This window comes from Trifolium pratense, linkage group LG3, assembly GCF_020283565.1.
Source record: "Trifolium pratense cultivar HEN17-A07 linkage group LG3, ARS_RC_1.1, whole genome shotgun sequence".
In the NCBI taxonomy this organism is placed as follows: Eukaryota; Viridiplantae; Streptophyta; class Magnoliopsida; order Fabales; family Fabaceae; genus Trifolium; species Trifolium pratense.
Window position 1 is genome coordinate 35,062,742 of NC_060061.1, and position 16,708 is coordinate 35,079,449.

General features: G+C 31.6%; 2 protein-coding genes across 3 annotated transcripts; one reads left to right on the forward strand and one right to left on the reverse strand.

The window, feature by feature from the left end:
* Positions 1-7,307: 7,307 nt before the first annotated feature.
* Positions 7,308-13,166, reverse strand: LOC123915917 (NAD-dependent protein deacylase SRT2). 2 transcript variants are annotated; one of them, XM_045967194.1, is made up of 11 exons: positions 12,711-13,166; positions 12,342-12,384; positions 11,991-12,228; positions 11,796-11,861; positions 11,024-11,069; positions 10,156-10,316; positions 9,930-10,059; positions 8,947-9,111; positions 8,059-8,186; positions 7,845-7,944; positions 7,308-7,759 (listed from the first exon to the last, which is right to left on the reverse strand). In XM_045967194.1, the coding sequence occupies exons 1-11, from the start codon at positions 12,732-12,734 to the stop codon at positions 7,709-7,711; spliced, it is 1,152 nt and encodes a 383-aa protein (XP_045823150.1). In that variant the 5' UTR covers positions 12,735-13,166; the 3' UTR covers positions 7,308-7,708. The 2 variants fall into 2 exon arrangements, with proteins under 2 accessions (XP_045823150.1, XP_045823149.1); XM_045967193.1 differs by having other exon boundaries at positions 9,930-10,316; positions 12,711-12,917.
* Positions 13,167-13,482: 316 nt separating this feature from the next.
* On the forward strand, positions 13,483-15,612 carry LOC123916551 (psbP domain-containing protein 2, chloroplastic). Its single transcript, XM_045968026.1, has 3 exons — positions 13,483-13,908; positions 13,995-14,150; positions 15,324-15,612. Exons 1-3 carry the CDS (start codon positions 13,609-13,611, stop codon positions 15,576-15,578), a joined length of 711 nt encoding a protein of 236 aa, XP_045823982.1. The 5' UTR covers positions 13,483-13,608; the 3' UTR covers positions 15,579-15,612.
* Positions 15,613-16,708: the final 1,096 nt, after the last annotated feature.

Here is a 16,708-nt window from a genome sequence, read left to right on the forward strand (position 1 = left end):
TGATTGCTCTTTTACCTCTGAGGATATGGTGATGGGGTTAACTCCATACCACTGTCTCCAACATGTTTAGAGTCCCTTCTAACCACAACAATTATCTTTTTTAGCAACTACTTTTAAGAGGATGGAGGTGAAAGGTAATTGAACTCATGGAAGTGTTTGGTGAAAAGAGCAAGAGCAATTGTGCCGATGAAAGTGAAAATTATGGATTTCGATCGCTTGTTGTAGACAAACCACTATGGTTTCATACTATTTTAAATTTTGGCCCTGTGATTAAATGGTTTAGATGCATTATTGCGTCACAGTAAAATGCACCAAATCCAAATCTTCAGTAGAGAACATGTAAAATCCTAAAAATTTCAAAATTTTACACGTACGCTACTTAAGTGGAGAATTGAATTCTTTACTTAAGTAGAGAACTGCAGAGAATTTCTCATTTTATTAATGTCCGTCACTTAAATGAAAATTAGAAGGGCGCACGAGAAAACACGTAGAGCGCCAAAAGAAATTTTCAATGAGGTTAGATCAATGAAGACATTTGATTCAATTCTTATTAAACATATATGAAAGTGGTGGTGTACTTAACCGATTTCCATTTTCAATTATTTTCATTACTAAATTTTTAAAATATTTTAGGAAGTATGAAAGAGATTTGAGTTCGGTGTCACACTTCTACTATCCAAGAAAATAAGACACTAATGAAATCTCTAATTTGCCCTTTTTCATTTTTTGACACATAATCTAATTCAGGGTTATTTGTGTCATTATTCAAAGTTAGTATAAAATAACTACCTATTATCTGATGGTTTCTCTTAAAGTTTGTACAAAAAAACTTCTCATTATGTTACTCTTATTTTAACTTCCACTTATTTTTCTTCTACTTCAATCCTTTATGATTGGAAACTTAAACATAGCATAAGCATATTGAAACTTCTGGTGTTTGTATCAATCTTTTAAAAGGTATAATCATGATTTTTTTTTTGTGTTTTTTTTTTGTATTTCATGTATTGTTGTTATACTGAAGTTATCACAAACAAACTTTGTTTCTATTTCATGTATTGTTCTTATATTACATGAAATAGAAAAATTCAGTATAAGATAATACATGAAATAGAAAAAAAGTTTGTTTTTGATAACTTCCGTATAACAACAATACATGAAATACAAAAAAAAAAACAAAAAAGAAAATCATGATTGTACCTTCTAAAAGATTGATAGAAACACCAGAAGTTTCAATATGCTTATGCTATGTCTAAGTTTCCAATCATAAAGGATTGAAGTAGAAGAAAAATAAGAAAAATAAGTGGAAGTTAAAATAAGAGTAACATAATGGGAAGTTTTTTTCTACAAACTTTAAGAGAAACCATCAAATAATGGGTAGTTATTTTATACTAACTTTGAATAATGACACAAATAACCCTGAATTAGATTATGTGTCAAAAAATTAAAAATGGCAAATTAGAGATTTCATTAGTATCTTATTTTCTTGGATAATAGATTTTTCAGAAACACTATTTTTTCTTCTTCTATATTTTTCCTTTTTTTACATCCTTGTCTTTTTTTATTTTGTTGTTGCTATTTTTAGGTTTTTTTTTTCATATCACCAAATATTTTTCCTTTTTTTTTGCTCTTTTAAGTTTGTTACATCCTTATTTTTTTTTGTTGCTATTTTTAGGTTTTTTTTATATCACCATAATGAATTTTCCCCTTTTTTTGCTATTATTTTTTTGATACTTTGTTCCTAATTTATTTCTTGATACTTTCTTCATACTTTATGACTTTTTCTCCTTTTTCTACTTCATTTTCTATTATTATTTTAAAACTTTCTGAGATAACATTGTTCAAATGTAGAACCGACGATGCCAAGAGCTTTTGATGACGTGAAATCTGTCAATGATTCAAAAGAGCTATGAAAACTTGCTGTGAGGCTTGAAGACATCTGGACAGTAACTAATGGTGGAAAAGAGCATCTTGAATTTTTTATATTGGACAAACATGTATAATAAGTTTCATATATGTTTCAAAACATAACTATATATTTTTTTTGTTATCAAATGTATGTTTTTTTTTTTACTTCATATTCAATTCATTAATATTTTTCAATTATTTTCATTTTCAATTATTTTCAATACTAAATTTTTAAAATATTTTAGGGAGTATGAAAGAGATTTGAGCTCGGTGTCACACTTCTACTATCCAAGAAAATAAGACACTAATGAAATCTCTAATTTGCCCTTTTTCATTTTTTGACACATAATCTAATTCAGGGTTATTTGTGTCATTATTCAAAGTTAGTATAAAATAACTACCTATTATCTGATGGTTTCTCTTAAAGTTTGTACAAAAAAACTTCTCATTATGTTACTCTTATTTTAACCTCCATTTATTTTTCTTCTACTTCAATCCTTTATGATTGGAAACTTAAACATAGTATAAGCATATTGAAACTTCTGGTGTTTGTATCAATCTTTTAAAAGGTATAATCATGATTTTTTGTTGTTGTGTTTTTTGTGTTTTTTTTTGTATTTCATGTATTGTTGTTATAATGAAGTTATCACAAACAAACTTTTTTTCTATTTCATGTATTGTTCTTATATTACATAAAATAGAAAAATCAGTATAAAAACAATACATGAAATAGAAAAAAAGTTTGTTTATGATAACTTCGTATAACAACAATACATGAAATACAAAAAAAACACAAAAAAGAAAATCATGATTGTACATTCTAAAAGATTGAAGTAGAAGAAAAATAAGAAAAATAAGTGGAAGTTAAAATAAGAGTAACATAATGAGAAGTTTTTTTATACAAACTTTAAGAGAAACCATCAAATAATGGGTAGTTATTTAATACTAACTTTGAATAATGACACAAATAACCCTGAATTAGATTATGTGTCAAAAAAATGAAAAATGGCAAATTAGAGATTTCATTAGTATCTTATTTTCTTGGATAGTAGATAGATTTTCAGAAACACTATTTTTTCTTCTTCTATATTTTTCCTTTTTTTACATCCTTATCTTTTTTTATTTTGTTGTTGCTATTTTTTGGTTTTTTTTTTCATATCACCAAAATGAATATTCCCCTTTTTTTGCTATTTTTTTTTTGTTTTTTGTTGATATTTTTTTACTATATTTTTCCTTTTTTTTTGTTGCTCTTTTAAGTTTGTTACATCCTTATTTTTTTTTTGTTGCTATTTTTAGGTTTTTTTTATATCACCAAAATGAATTTTCCCCTTTTTTTGCTATTATTTTTTTGATACTTTGTTCCTACTTTATTTCTTGATACTTTCTTCATACTTTATGACTTTTTATCCTTTTTCTACTTCATTTTCTATTATTATTTTAAAACTTTCCTAGATAACATTGTTCAAATGTAGAACCGACGATGTCAAGGGCTTTTGATGACATGAAATCTGTCAATGATTCAAAAGAGCTATGAAAACTTGCTGTGAGGCTTGAAGACATATGGACAGTAACTAATGGTGGAAAAGAGCATCTTGAATTTTTTATATTGGACAAACATGTATAATAAGTTTCATATATGTTTCAAAACATAACTATATTTTTTTTGTTATCAAATGTATGTTTTTTTTTTACTTCATATTCAATTCATTAATATTTTTTGGTTCTGTGTATCAAGGGTGACTAGATTCAAGTACTTTTTGTTGGATTTTTTATTAATTTATTTTAAAATTAATTTATAAAAATTTATTATTCATTTTTTTTTTTGGTTACATAAATTTATTATTCATTACTTGCACGTTTTCTTTCTTTCATATTGTAACGGTTTTACTTTTATGATAATCATGATAATCCTAATAACTAGGATTTATTGGTTGGCAAGTGACAATAAGAGGTATCCTAGAATTCCTATTATATTAAGGCACACGACAAAGGGTTGAGTGCATATAGAGTGAATAAGTGAAGCATGCTACTTCAATATCAATAATATAAAATTAAGTTTCCTTGATCATCTAAAAGTAGTTCTATGAGACCTTGCTAATTCACGTGCAGTGTTAGCAAGAATTGACTGTTGTATCATGGAGGGTATTAACTATGAGACCAACTGCACCGGGTAACTTACCTGTGGTGGCGAAATACTCTTAAGCCCAGTGCATTGCACGCCTCAGTCATCAAATCGATAAGTTCTTCTTGTTCTATATTTTTTATTTTATTATGTATCATATATATATATATATATTTGTAATATTTCTTTGATTTATTATTATTGAAATAATTCTATGTCTAATATTTTTCCAACACTTTTCCCCTCTAAAATTTGTCCGATGTGGAAGACATCTTTAAAAAAAGGCGAAACATATGTCATGAAAAACTTCAAAGTTCACAAAAACGACTTTTCTGTCATGTCATGTGTCCATCCTTTTAAATTAGTCTTTGTTGGAGGGAACAGAGGTTCAAAAATCACTCTGTTATCCATGTATGATATCCCTCATTACAAACTTCATTTCAAGCCATTTCCTGAAATCATGGCTTGCAAATATCGCCGTGACCTTTTAGTTGGTGAGTCCACCAATGTCAACCTTGAGAATGAATATGTGTTTTCATATTTTTTTTTTGTATATATATATTAATCATTTAATCTGCTTTGTTGTTTATACATTATTGGAGCTGTTTATGATATCAAACCTTCTAAGCAAAGTGCTAGAGGGAAAAAAAACCTATAAGATTTTCTTTAAGAGATGCAGAGTATAATATTTTATTTTACATTATTTTCGTATTTGACTATTTTTATTTAGGCTTTCAATCTAAGAAATTTATTCATTTTTCAATGTTTTTTGTAGTATGAATGATTTACCATGTACTTTGTGGGGCGATTTTGAAACTCAATTCGTGGACTTTGTGAATGAAAAATCTGATGATGGACCAATGGTCATTATTATTAAGCAAGAGGTCATTATTATTAAGTACAGAACAAGAGGTTATACCATAGGAAGATTGGTATGGATTCCTCAAACTGCAGGTGAGCTTTACTATTTGAGAATGATGCTTACATGTGTCAAAGGTCCAGAAACTTATGATGAAATAAAAAAGATTAATGGTGTCCAACACAAGACCTTTAGAGAGGCATGCTATGCTATGAGTTTTTTGAAAGATTACCGTGAATTTATTTCAGCAATAAAGGAAGCAAAAGATTGGGGATCAGGATTCTTTTTGCGAAAATTGTTTGTCATTGTCTGGATCAATTGACAGACCGGATCATGTATGGAACAAGACAAAACAATGATTATGTGATGGAATTCTTTACAAACAACGAAAGTTGGCACAAAACAGAGGTATCAGTTCTTTAACCATAATATTTATTCTTTAACCATAATATTCTAACCTAAATGTCTCCTTCTTATAAAAGGAATCTTAATTTTATTTATATTTACAACAATTAACTACTCACACTATTCACAGAGCCACATTTCAAGACCCACGTCATTAAATATTTTTCACTATTTCACCCATAGTTTTAAAACCCGGACCGGTGATCGACCCGGTCAAGGCATTGGGTCACTGGTTCACCGGTCAGACCAGTGGGTCACTGGTCAGACCGCATGACTGTTGACCCGGCTTATATAAAAAATTTAAATGTATTCATGACTTAATTTTCATAACAATAAAATTTAATAAAAAAATTTCCTTTCAAACATTTTTCAATAAAATTTCATATATTTAAAAGAAAAATACAAAAAACTTAATATTTCATTGTTGTTTACCGTATAGTATTATAGTTTTAGTAAATAAAAAATTATATTATAATTTTATTGGTCCAACTATTATATTATAATTTTTAATATATATTTTCTTTTTTTATATAATAATATATATTATCTTAGTAATTTTTTTTACGCAATATTTTCTTAGAAATTAGAACAACATATGAATATTATATATTTATATGAATATGAATGAAATTTAAAATAACAAGGAAAAGAAATTATCAATGTATTTATACATGACATGGAACTTAATTAATATTAAATATATTTCAGTTTTGTACAATATGATATAAATTCATTTGCCCAAGTGGTAGTAGTGTTGCTAATATATCCAATTGACCTGGGTTCAACTCCCATCTACCACAAAATTTGTATTTTTTGGAAATATTGATACATTCTCCAACCGGTTCGGTTCGCAGGCGGTTTTATTCGGTTCGCGGTTCAACCACCGAACCGGCCGGGTTGCAACGGTTTTCACCGGGTTTATAACAGAACCGGTCCTGCACACAAACCTAACCGTTGAAGCTTCCGGTTCCCGGCCGGACCGGTCCGACCGGCCGGACCGGTCCGGTTTTTAAAACATTGATTTCACCCCTATTTTTAACTTCCTATTTACTTTTCGTTTATAACATTAAAAAATTATTGAAAACATTTATTTAATTTTTTTTCCTTCTTATATACATTATTCAGTTTTTTTAAATTGCCAACATATTTTTTCTTTATTTTTTTCACCCTTTATATTTCATTATTAACCAATAAATCAATATTATATAGTACATATTCTGGAGCGGCAACGCCGCTCCTTCCGTGCGTCCGCACGGGTATCCAGCTAGTTTAAGTTTATATTTTTAAAATTATATAATAATAGAGAAAATAAAAAAAATAAAAAATGGAGAGTATCTCAACTTGAGTTAATCCTATCATCATCCCTTCAAAAGTGTTTGGTGAGAAAAAAACTATACCGGTGAGGGTCAAAATTTTGGACTATGATTTATTTAGATTGATAAACTTTTCCTTATCAACTCCCTTTTCAACCTATCTCTTGACGTCAAATAATAATTACTTTATCCGTATCAAGTTATAAGTAATTTTGAGAAAAAATTATACCAAATTATAAATCTTTTTATATTATTAATAACAAACAATTTTGTAAACGATTTCTCTTTTTCATATAACATTAATTATATTTTTTGTTGATGGAGTAATGTAGTACTTTAAGTATGCATGAACTTGCTGAGTTTTTTGTTGATGTATATTTGAACACTTGAACATATATTGGGAGATACTAGCTCTCTAATATATCTTATATATTTTGAGGAGTTATTCCTTGACTTCTGTTTAAGAGATACTCTGTGTTGGATTAAAAAGAAACAAAATATGTTTAGTAATTTATTATACGAATATGATTGTTTTGTATCCTATTGTGTTAGAATAAATTAAATGTGAAGTGTTACAACTTACAACATATCCTCAGTGTTCTCATTGTTAATATATTTGATACGTTTCAAAACTTGCATCTAAATATCTGTAGTTGTGCATAACACAAAAGAAATGGAAAATTCAAGCTTATCACAATTGGTATGGGAAAAAAATCTATTCTAACATGAGTATCAATTACTATATTTTCATGTTAACCAAATTCTATAGTAAATTACATAGGAGAGAAATAATAAGATAAAATACAAGTTCCTGAATTTAGAGCAACTTTTCAGGTAATTAGGGACAATGTAATAAGGGTTAATCAATTTGAGTTTAAGTTATTTAATCAATGAAAAGGGCACCAACAATCATAATATCTTGCTTCATGCATATTGAAGTTGACATTCTTTCACCAATGCATTCTCATTTGAAGGTGATTATGGTCGGAAAGTGGCAACTCAATGTGCACGACTCATACACTACAGAGCATGAGAGCAACAACATGATTAAGGAGTGTGGCGAAGTCGAACAAAAAAACCTGTGCATCTTGCGATCTATTATCATTACACAACAGGTACACTGATCGATCCCATGTCAAGTACTCTTGGCAGTATCTGCACAATGCAACAGCTTGTTCAAATGTGAGGTAGTAAACATGCAATATTCAGAACTCACAATCAGATCAGATTCAAGTCGTACCTCACCCAGTCGTGCATTGATTTTCAAGGGCACGAAATCATCAGCACGCGTCACACCTACATTGACAATCGCAGTTGCTGCACCTGCCTCATGAGCTGCCCTGCGAAAGCAAAAATATTTCATGGTGTAAAGTTCAAAAATACAAACTTCTTCCTAAATCAGCCTTCTTAATTCCAAAACTATAACCAAAAGGTGTACATAATTTTGAATCTACCTTACAAGTCGAAAAGCAGACATGGTCATCACAGATGACCCTAGTACAAGAAAAGCATCACATTTTCTAGATGCTTCCATTGCCATATCAGCCCTGTCCTTGGGAACATTATCACCGAAGAAGACAACCTTCATAGTTATTGACAATCAAAACAAACATTGAGGATACGTTGTAAGCAATTCACAGTTAATCTTCTCAAACAAGAGTGTGTTACTACTAGCATAATAAGACTCAAAACAATCAGATACACATGCTTGGTTCACCCAGTATTTTATTTGTTCATAAAATAACTTAATTTGTTCGGATAGTACCAGTAGTCTGTTTCATCAATCTAAATCATGAAATATCACAGTCCAAAAACACACCATGAACTTATGTCAGAAAAGATAGGTAAGCAACAAGGAACTAAGACGATGCAGCAGAGCACACATCAATGTTTTCACATAAAACCAAATCAAGCAAAATAATATACAGCATAAATGGCCATCATAGTTGGAACTTTGGGTCTAGACAAACAGGAAAAAAAGTTGCCTAGGACAATCCTGTAACTTAGTGTATTCTCAACCAGTTATCAGACATCCCGAATGCAACTAAACAAACAGGTCTATTCAGCTGCACTACATTTTAAGAAAAATATTTCTGAAGATAGTTTTTTCTTTCTTTTTACCCTTTATTTTTTGTGCAGGAGAGATGGAGTCAAAGGGACACGTATATTCTCCACTCTTTTAGATTTATAAATTACGAATGGAGCTTAAGCTGATCTTGTCCCCAATAATAACAAGTTAATAATGAAGAACAGAAATCTGGTACAAAATAAACAGGTTCAAGTATCCATTCAACACAAAATAACCAACTAATATTTCATCTGAAAGAAGCAAGATGACTTACATCAGGTTTGAGAACACCGTTGCACTTCTGGCAGGTTGGGATGATAAAATCCTCCTCCCAAAATTTTTCGTCAATCTCAATATCACCATCCGGTCTTTGTTTCATTCCAAAGCTTTTTTCTGACCCAGGGCTTCCATGGTCCAAATTATCAATTGCTTCTGCCCACTGGCTTAGAACCCAATGTTCCAAAAATTAGACTCAGCAGTTACCGGAAACTGGAAGAAATTTATGCATTCGTATAGTTTGAGAAACAAAAACTCTAGATGATACTTAGGATTTATAAACCGAAGCATTAGTGAAGGATGACACAAGTCATATTTTCCTAATTTCATTTGAAAAAACACTTGGAGTTTATTTTAGAAATGATTGAAACCTACTAAACATATTTCTTGAGATCGCTCAAGAGACTGTTTCAGTAAACATCTTACAAATTTTAGTGATGCTTGCAAGATTGAAGACGGTACTCCTTCAATTGCCATTCAGACCTTACAATCCGGTTTTGTAGAGTTAGGTTAGACATACCCCAAATTCTGAGACCACTCAACCAAACCATTTGGAATCTTTTTCTTGATATACTTGTCTTTTCCTATACAATATTTGCTAATTCTAATATCATTTTTTTTCTCAACTATCAAAATTAAATTCATAATTAACCTGTAATATAAATCATTTGGTGGGTCCACAAGTCATGCACCAGGTAGGTGAGAACCCAACAGTTTTTATTGTTCTCATTCTAAGACTTCTATTTCCTCATATTCAAGAGAACATAAAACAAGAGGTAAAACCTTTTATCAGGAAAACCAACCCAAACAAACCATCAAGGCATTGACACAAACATATTTTACACACTTACTACAACTATCGTCTACAAAGAATCATTATGTCACATCTAAGTATATTAGATCTTTTCAATATCACAACTTCATGAACTTTTTAAATATATAAACCACTTCTTAAGCATAAAATAAGCCTAAATTTCTAACCTTTGGATTAAGGGCCTTCAACTGGTCCTGAAATAAGCTCCGGCAAAGGGAATATCCACAATCTATACAAATTACAGTGTATACAGTTCCATGTATTTCTAATGGGTTGCTACCAGCTCGATGATGCAGCCTGAAAACAAGCAAAATTGCAAGATAATCTTGACTGCAAAATGTAATATCAAGTATTCTGAGCAAGCTTAATCGACAATGATATATAACTAGATACCTATCGACATTTTGGGTAACCATAAAATCGATTCGACCAGCTTTCTCGAATGTTGCCAAAGCTCGGTGAGCAGCAGATGGCTGGGCTGCTGTAAATTTCCTCCACCCAGCATAGCTCCTAGCCCAATATCGCCTCCTGGCTCGACTTGAACGAAGAAACTCCTTTTAATAATTTTAAACGAAAGAAGAACTTTGGTCAAAAAGAAAAGAAAGAAGAACTTAAATCATATATTAAGATGAAATTGCAAAAAGAAATTTGATATCATGTAGTTCTTGCATACCTAATTTTTCATGACTATATTTGGCATGAATTTCTAGTTTAGTCTTTTCCTTCACCATTTATAAATAATTCAAGTCTTTTTCTGTTTTTGTAGATGGATATAATTATGTTTCCCTATGCTTTATTGCTTAAATTTCTTGCCGTTAAGATACAAATATCTTATTCTATTGACTAAACAGAAGCTTTAATTCTCTTTCAGAAATCTCAATCATAGATGTCATTCCACAAATATTGCAGCTGTTTTTGTTGGGAAATACTACCTCTGGTCCTATATATAAGAACAAATTTGGTCAACAAAAGTGGATGTATTTGGTTCAAAATCTAAACCAAATACATCAATTTTTGTTGACCCAACTTTTTCTTATATATAGGAGTAGAGAGAGTAATATTTAAGGTCTTTGAAAATGATAAGAAATCTCAAGCTATTAAAATCAACTGTAGCGTGATATCTAAATGTATTATGTATGAGATCTATTTTTCCTATTCTTAACTCTCATTTTTCTGTTGTCGATATTTTCCTATCTTATTTGGGCATCACGACAGAATCATAAAAGAAGAGGGTGTAGTTGAATGTGCCCTTAGCTCTCACCTGATGTGTTATTGGTCTGAAACCAGAACTATAAGCACCGTTAGGGCTGAAATAAATAATAAATTGCAATCAGTGAAATGGAAGAACAACAAAAGAAGAAGAGGAAGTTAGGATCCCCGAATCAAGGATGATAAATTTTACTAATTCATTCCATGTTACAAATTCCATAAGGATGAAGAATATATTAGAAATATTAAAAAAAATCATGCATCCTTCAGTTTGTAGCGTAATCTTTTGCGATAATTGGTTCATAATATGGTGTTAGAATATCTACGACCAAGTAGTCTAGGTCTAGTGTTAGATTATAGCCATTAGCCATCACCAGTCTTCGAATAAATTTCAGAACAAGGCAAGTCTGTGCATCGCCCACACCTCAAGTTCAAAGGGGTTTTGCAAGAGGGGATATTTGTGTGTCTACACTTAACCGATTAAGCTTTCGACATAATTGGTTCTTGACAGCATATATAATCTTCATAAACCACAAGAAAGACACATCTCTTTGACTCTGCCACTAATCTTTATAAATCAAAATGTGGTGAAATATATTACTAATAGTTATCAGTCTAAGCACAATATAGGTGACAACATGGCCAAAATAGAAAGCACGCGAACCATTCAATCCTCTCACTTTTGTTTCCATCAGTTTATGAGTGCTATATGAACAGCACAAAATTATAGCAAGTAGCAATTATGAGCATAATTAAAATGGTCTAACTGTCGACAAATAAACATTTTGGTTAACCTAATGATACCAGAAAGTAAGAGTGAGAACCTTCTATAGTCAGGGATACCACATTCTGTACTGATTCCAGCTCCAGTCAATACCATGAGCTTGGTACTGTACATTAAAATTGAAATTCTGTTAGTGATCCCGTTACATTTTCAAAATGTAAATTACCATAGCAGTACATTATACTACATCAAAATATACTTGTAACGGAAATATGACGATAATTTGAAAATTAACCTTTGTTCAAAAAATTGATACAAAAGGCCGACATCTTTGGTACTAGGAGGATCTGCATCAGGAACTACCTTCCTATCCCTCGAAACATTAGACTGGAGTTTTTCATGATTTATTGGGACTGTTCCGGGGGCAGAGATTCGACATGATGTTTGGACGAACCTGGCACAACCTTTAAACGATACGAGACTTCCTCCTCTTGTTGCTAAGTTCCAATTTTGAGTCCTCGGACGAGAAATATCTATGAGATTGAATTATAAACACATTGATAGAGTTAGTGTGAAATAAGGCACACTTATGAGGAATTAAATAAATAGGTAAGGGGGTTATGTGAAAAGAAGGAAAGGAACATGCCTGTTATAATAGTTGCTAGTAGTTTCCTGGCAAATACAAGGGACTGCATGCAATGTTTAGATAAAAATAGCATTTATGAATCAATTGAATTGTGTTGAATTATACAAGTTAATTGACAGGATAGAGTAGAGATCAGCATAATTTTCAGATTAAAGCAAGAGATTGAGTTTATCTGCTGCCACAAGTATTTGTCTGACTATTATAGACAAGTTAGGAAAAGTGTTCATAAAATGTTTTCAGCTTACTTAATTTTTTTGTAAATTCTGCAATATAACAACTTATGAAAACAGCTTATACGAATATAATTTAACTTTAAGCGTTTATGATGATATGAAACACAGGAAAGAAAAGAAGAAAATAATAACTTACAGTGAGAGAAGAAGATGGAGACATTGAAAATGGGATGGTGCGTCTTCAAGTCACCAACCAAAGAGGAAGGAAGGAGAGTCTGCGTTCTCATTGGTAAAATCGGTTCATTATTATTTCACCGACGACTGCTCCACGTTACACACTTCTCTGCCGCCTACATCTTTTTCATCAAAAGCCAAAAGCCACCCAACAATAATTAATCATCTCAATTTCTATGGTTCTTCTAGCTCCTTAATTAAACTAAAAAAAAAAGCGTTGGTTCGGTGATTCGCGTTGGATTTGGTAGTGACGACACAGTTTGATCTCCACGTCTGCACGATTGAGAGGGGCTGAAACCAACCGACAGAAGTGACTTCGAACCACGTTAAGCATTTCACGGATACCGATGGTAAAAAAAAACTTATAGTCCAAATACTCCCTCCGGCATTTTTTGTAAGCCAAAATTCTCTTTTACACAATTAGTAAGGAGTTACTTTTTGTCTTTGATTTTATTTGAAATTTTTATTAGAATTCTTAAAATAATCTTTTAATTTATTTAATTTGCATCGAGACTCTACGATAATATAAAAAATTAAACAATTAATTAAGAGTACTTTTGGAATCATAACATTTAATAAAGTTACTTTCGGTAATTTGCTTATATTTGAGGTCAAATTTTTTTTGTTGACTTTTGCTTATAAATAACGTCGGAAGAAATACATAATAATTATTTAATAAATCTAAAAATTAACTTTTGTTTATAATAAAAATGGAGGGAGTATATTTCATTTCTTCCCATTTTATTCCATCTAATGATATCGTGGAAGAAGTGAAGGTGGAAGTGAGGAAAATATGGATAACGAATATACGAACAGCCACCCACCAACGTTGTCAACTCCACAAACCTCAAAGCTCTAAAATGTCTTTAAAAAGTTTGTCTACCCTTTCACCTAACACCTTCTTCCACAAACTAATCCACACTTGTTCTTCCCCAATTTCAATCCCCACATCAACTTCATCTATCTGTATTCACCATTCCCACAAACAAAACCCATGTCTTAGTAAGAGAAACCTCAACTTTACCCTTCTCCTCACACCCTTTCTCTGGACTGTCTTCCCTAATCCACTCTTGTTGGCTCAAGAATTTATAACAGAGCTTCAAAGCTATACAGATTCTAAGGAAGGTTTCACTCTTCTTACACCTTCTTCTTGGACTAAGGTAAACAATTCAGTGTCTTCATTTTTTCTCATAAAATAAAAGAACAATCTTTGATAATAACATTATTGTTATAAGTAACATAACAGGTTGATAAAGCTGGTGCTACAGCGTTGTTTCAAGACCCAAATATGGGAAGTAACAATATTGGTGTTGTGGTCAACCCGGTTCGTCTTGTAACTCTTGGAGACTTTGGGACTCCTCAATTTGTAGCTGATAAGCTTTTACAAGTTGAAAGACGGAAGGTAAAAACACTGCTGCTTTTTGTTTGTGGTCTTTATAAAATGTGTGCCTAAACCCACTTGGGTTGGTGCATTGTATTGGCTTGGGACCTGGGAGTGTGCTCCTCTTGAGGTCTGAGATTCGATTCTCTCTGGTGCCAATTTGGGTGGGCTAATTTAGCTTCTTCAAAAAAAATAAAATGTGTGCCTATTAGTTGGATTCCCTACATTACAAGGGCAAGCAAGACCATATGAGAGGGAACAAACATCTGATAAATGGATTTTACCTTTGCATTTGTTAGATTCCTTGTTCATTTTTTGTTAGTTAATTAGAAGTTAAGGGTTGTTATAGAAGTTAGTTAGTTAGTCAGTTGAGGTTGTTATAGGGCTATTTGTATAAATAGGAGAATACAATGTAGAGTTGATCATTATTGAATATTTGCAAACATTGTGAACAGAGTAGGAACTCTATTTTGAAGGGGAGAAACCCTTGGGCTTGGAGGAAAGATTTCTCTTCTACTTATTTCTTAATAAAAGTGTTCTTCACTTCTTCGTTAGAAATCCAATTCTTCGGTTTCCTATTTTTTTTAAGTTGGCTATGCTATATATGTGCACCCTCCTTTGGTGATTGACCAAACTAAGAGGCCTAGATCTGTGTCCCTTAATGGATCGAATGGTCCTTCGGCCCCTTCATTTGATTTCGACGACCGACATAGATATCATGAGACCCGCCCACTATTACTGCAAAAAAAGCCATGCCTTTTTCCTTCTAACTAGGAGAGTAAGCAACTTCTATTAGCGCTGGACCTTGAGTCGAGTTGATCGTTTCATGTGCAACGTCCATCATTTGGCGTGATTGTGATTTTAGCAAAATCACGACGACACTGAGTTTTAAATGAAGCTCCAAATGGTAGCTTTTGTCAAAATTGCAGTGTCACTGTAATTCTGCCAAAGTCACCACGGCTTCAAACATGTACTATATAGAATTATAGATACTATAGGATAGGAAAAGTAGGACTTCTTTACTTAGTTTAAGGCTTTGTATTGGATGAGGATTTTGGAGGGCTTACATAAATTCTTCAAATCCAATTTTATTGAATTATAGATACTAGATAAGAAATGGTGGATTGATACACATATCTATGTGATTATGTATGCATGCTTTTAACTTCTGTTAGTTATTGCCTCGACGTTCAGGAAAGTACAAAGGAAGCCAAGGTCATTACAGTTGCAGAAAGATCAGGGAAAGGAGGTTTGCAAGTTTATGAATTTGAATACAAGGTTGACAGTACTCGCGGAGGGATAAAGAGGATCTTTTCTGCAGCATTTGTGGCCTCAAAGAAGATCTATTTTCTAAATATTATTCACTCTGATAATCCAGAGAGCCCTCTTGATCCAAATAAAAGAATGATGTTAGAGCAAGTTCTTCATTCCTTTGATTCAACTATTTAAACTCTTGGAATTAAAATATTTGTTCTTCATCTGATTTTCACCCTCTATTGATTTTTGATTCTTTAGTTATTGCTGGTGATTCATGTTCAAATGTTAATCTGGAAGTATGAATACATACATAAATAAATACTATATGCATGTATACAACATGAGTTAGAATGTTATATAAATTACTATCCGGGGGGCTCTCGCTATGCACCGGTTTATAAGATTTGACTTCTTTAAAGTGAATAGACAGTAAAATAAAAGACTTTTGATAGAATCCCAATCCCCGCTCTTCCTACATAACATGCTTCTTAAATCCACCACTTGAAGACTTTTGACAGAATTGTTAAGAGTCCTACGTCAGATGTGAGATGAACTAAATATGGATTTATTGTAGATTTTTTTTTTATATATCTAAAGAAATAACATTTAAGCTATAAAAACTTGAGAATCAAGAGATTAAAGGTTGTAGATCTACAAACAAGTTGTTTCTTGTGGAGCATTTGAACTCTTTCAACTATTTAAACTAGGGTTCTCAAGCTCCAACCTCGGAAATACGGAGTCCTACAGTTATTTAGGGACAACTTTTCCTCCGAAATACGGAGTGTTACAATTATTTAGGGACAACTTTTCCTCCCATGTAGTCCTTCCTAAGGATCAGGAGATGCTCCGGTTAATGCAACATGCAATTTTATATTGTAAGCGATCTCAACCATTGATTTTAGATAGGCAGGAGCCCTCCTAGTTGAATTGAGATACTCGAGTTATTTTTTTGTTTTTTCAAGCTGTGTTTTTTGTTTTTGTTTTTGATACTACCTAGGAGATAACTAAGTCAATAATAGTTAATGTATCTTGTTATATTATAGTCTAAGTCTAGGTACATTAATTTGGAATATTTGGAGTATTTTTTAAAGGTGTGTTTTTTTTTGTTTTTGTTAAGCTATTTATGGCGAGTAGATTTTGTCATACATAGGCTCTGTTTGGTAAAATTAAGCTATAAGCTAGCTGATAGCTGAAAAGCTAGCTGATTGAAATTAAAGTGTTTGGTAAAATTAGCTTTATAAATGATTGATAAATATAAAAAGACATAAAAAGATATTTATATGTAGTGGGTAGTTTTTGTTTTAGTGGGTAGTTTTTTATTT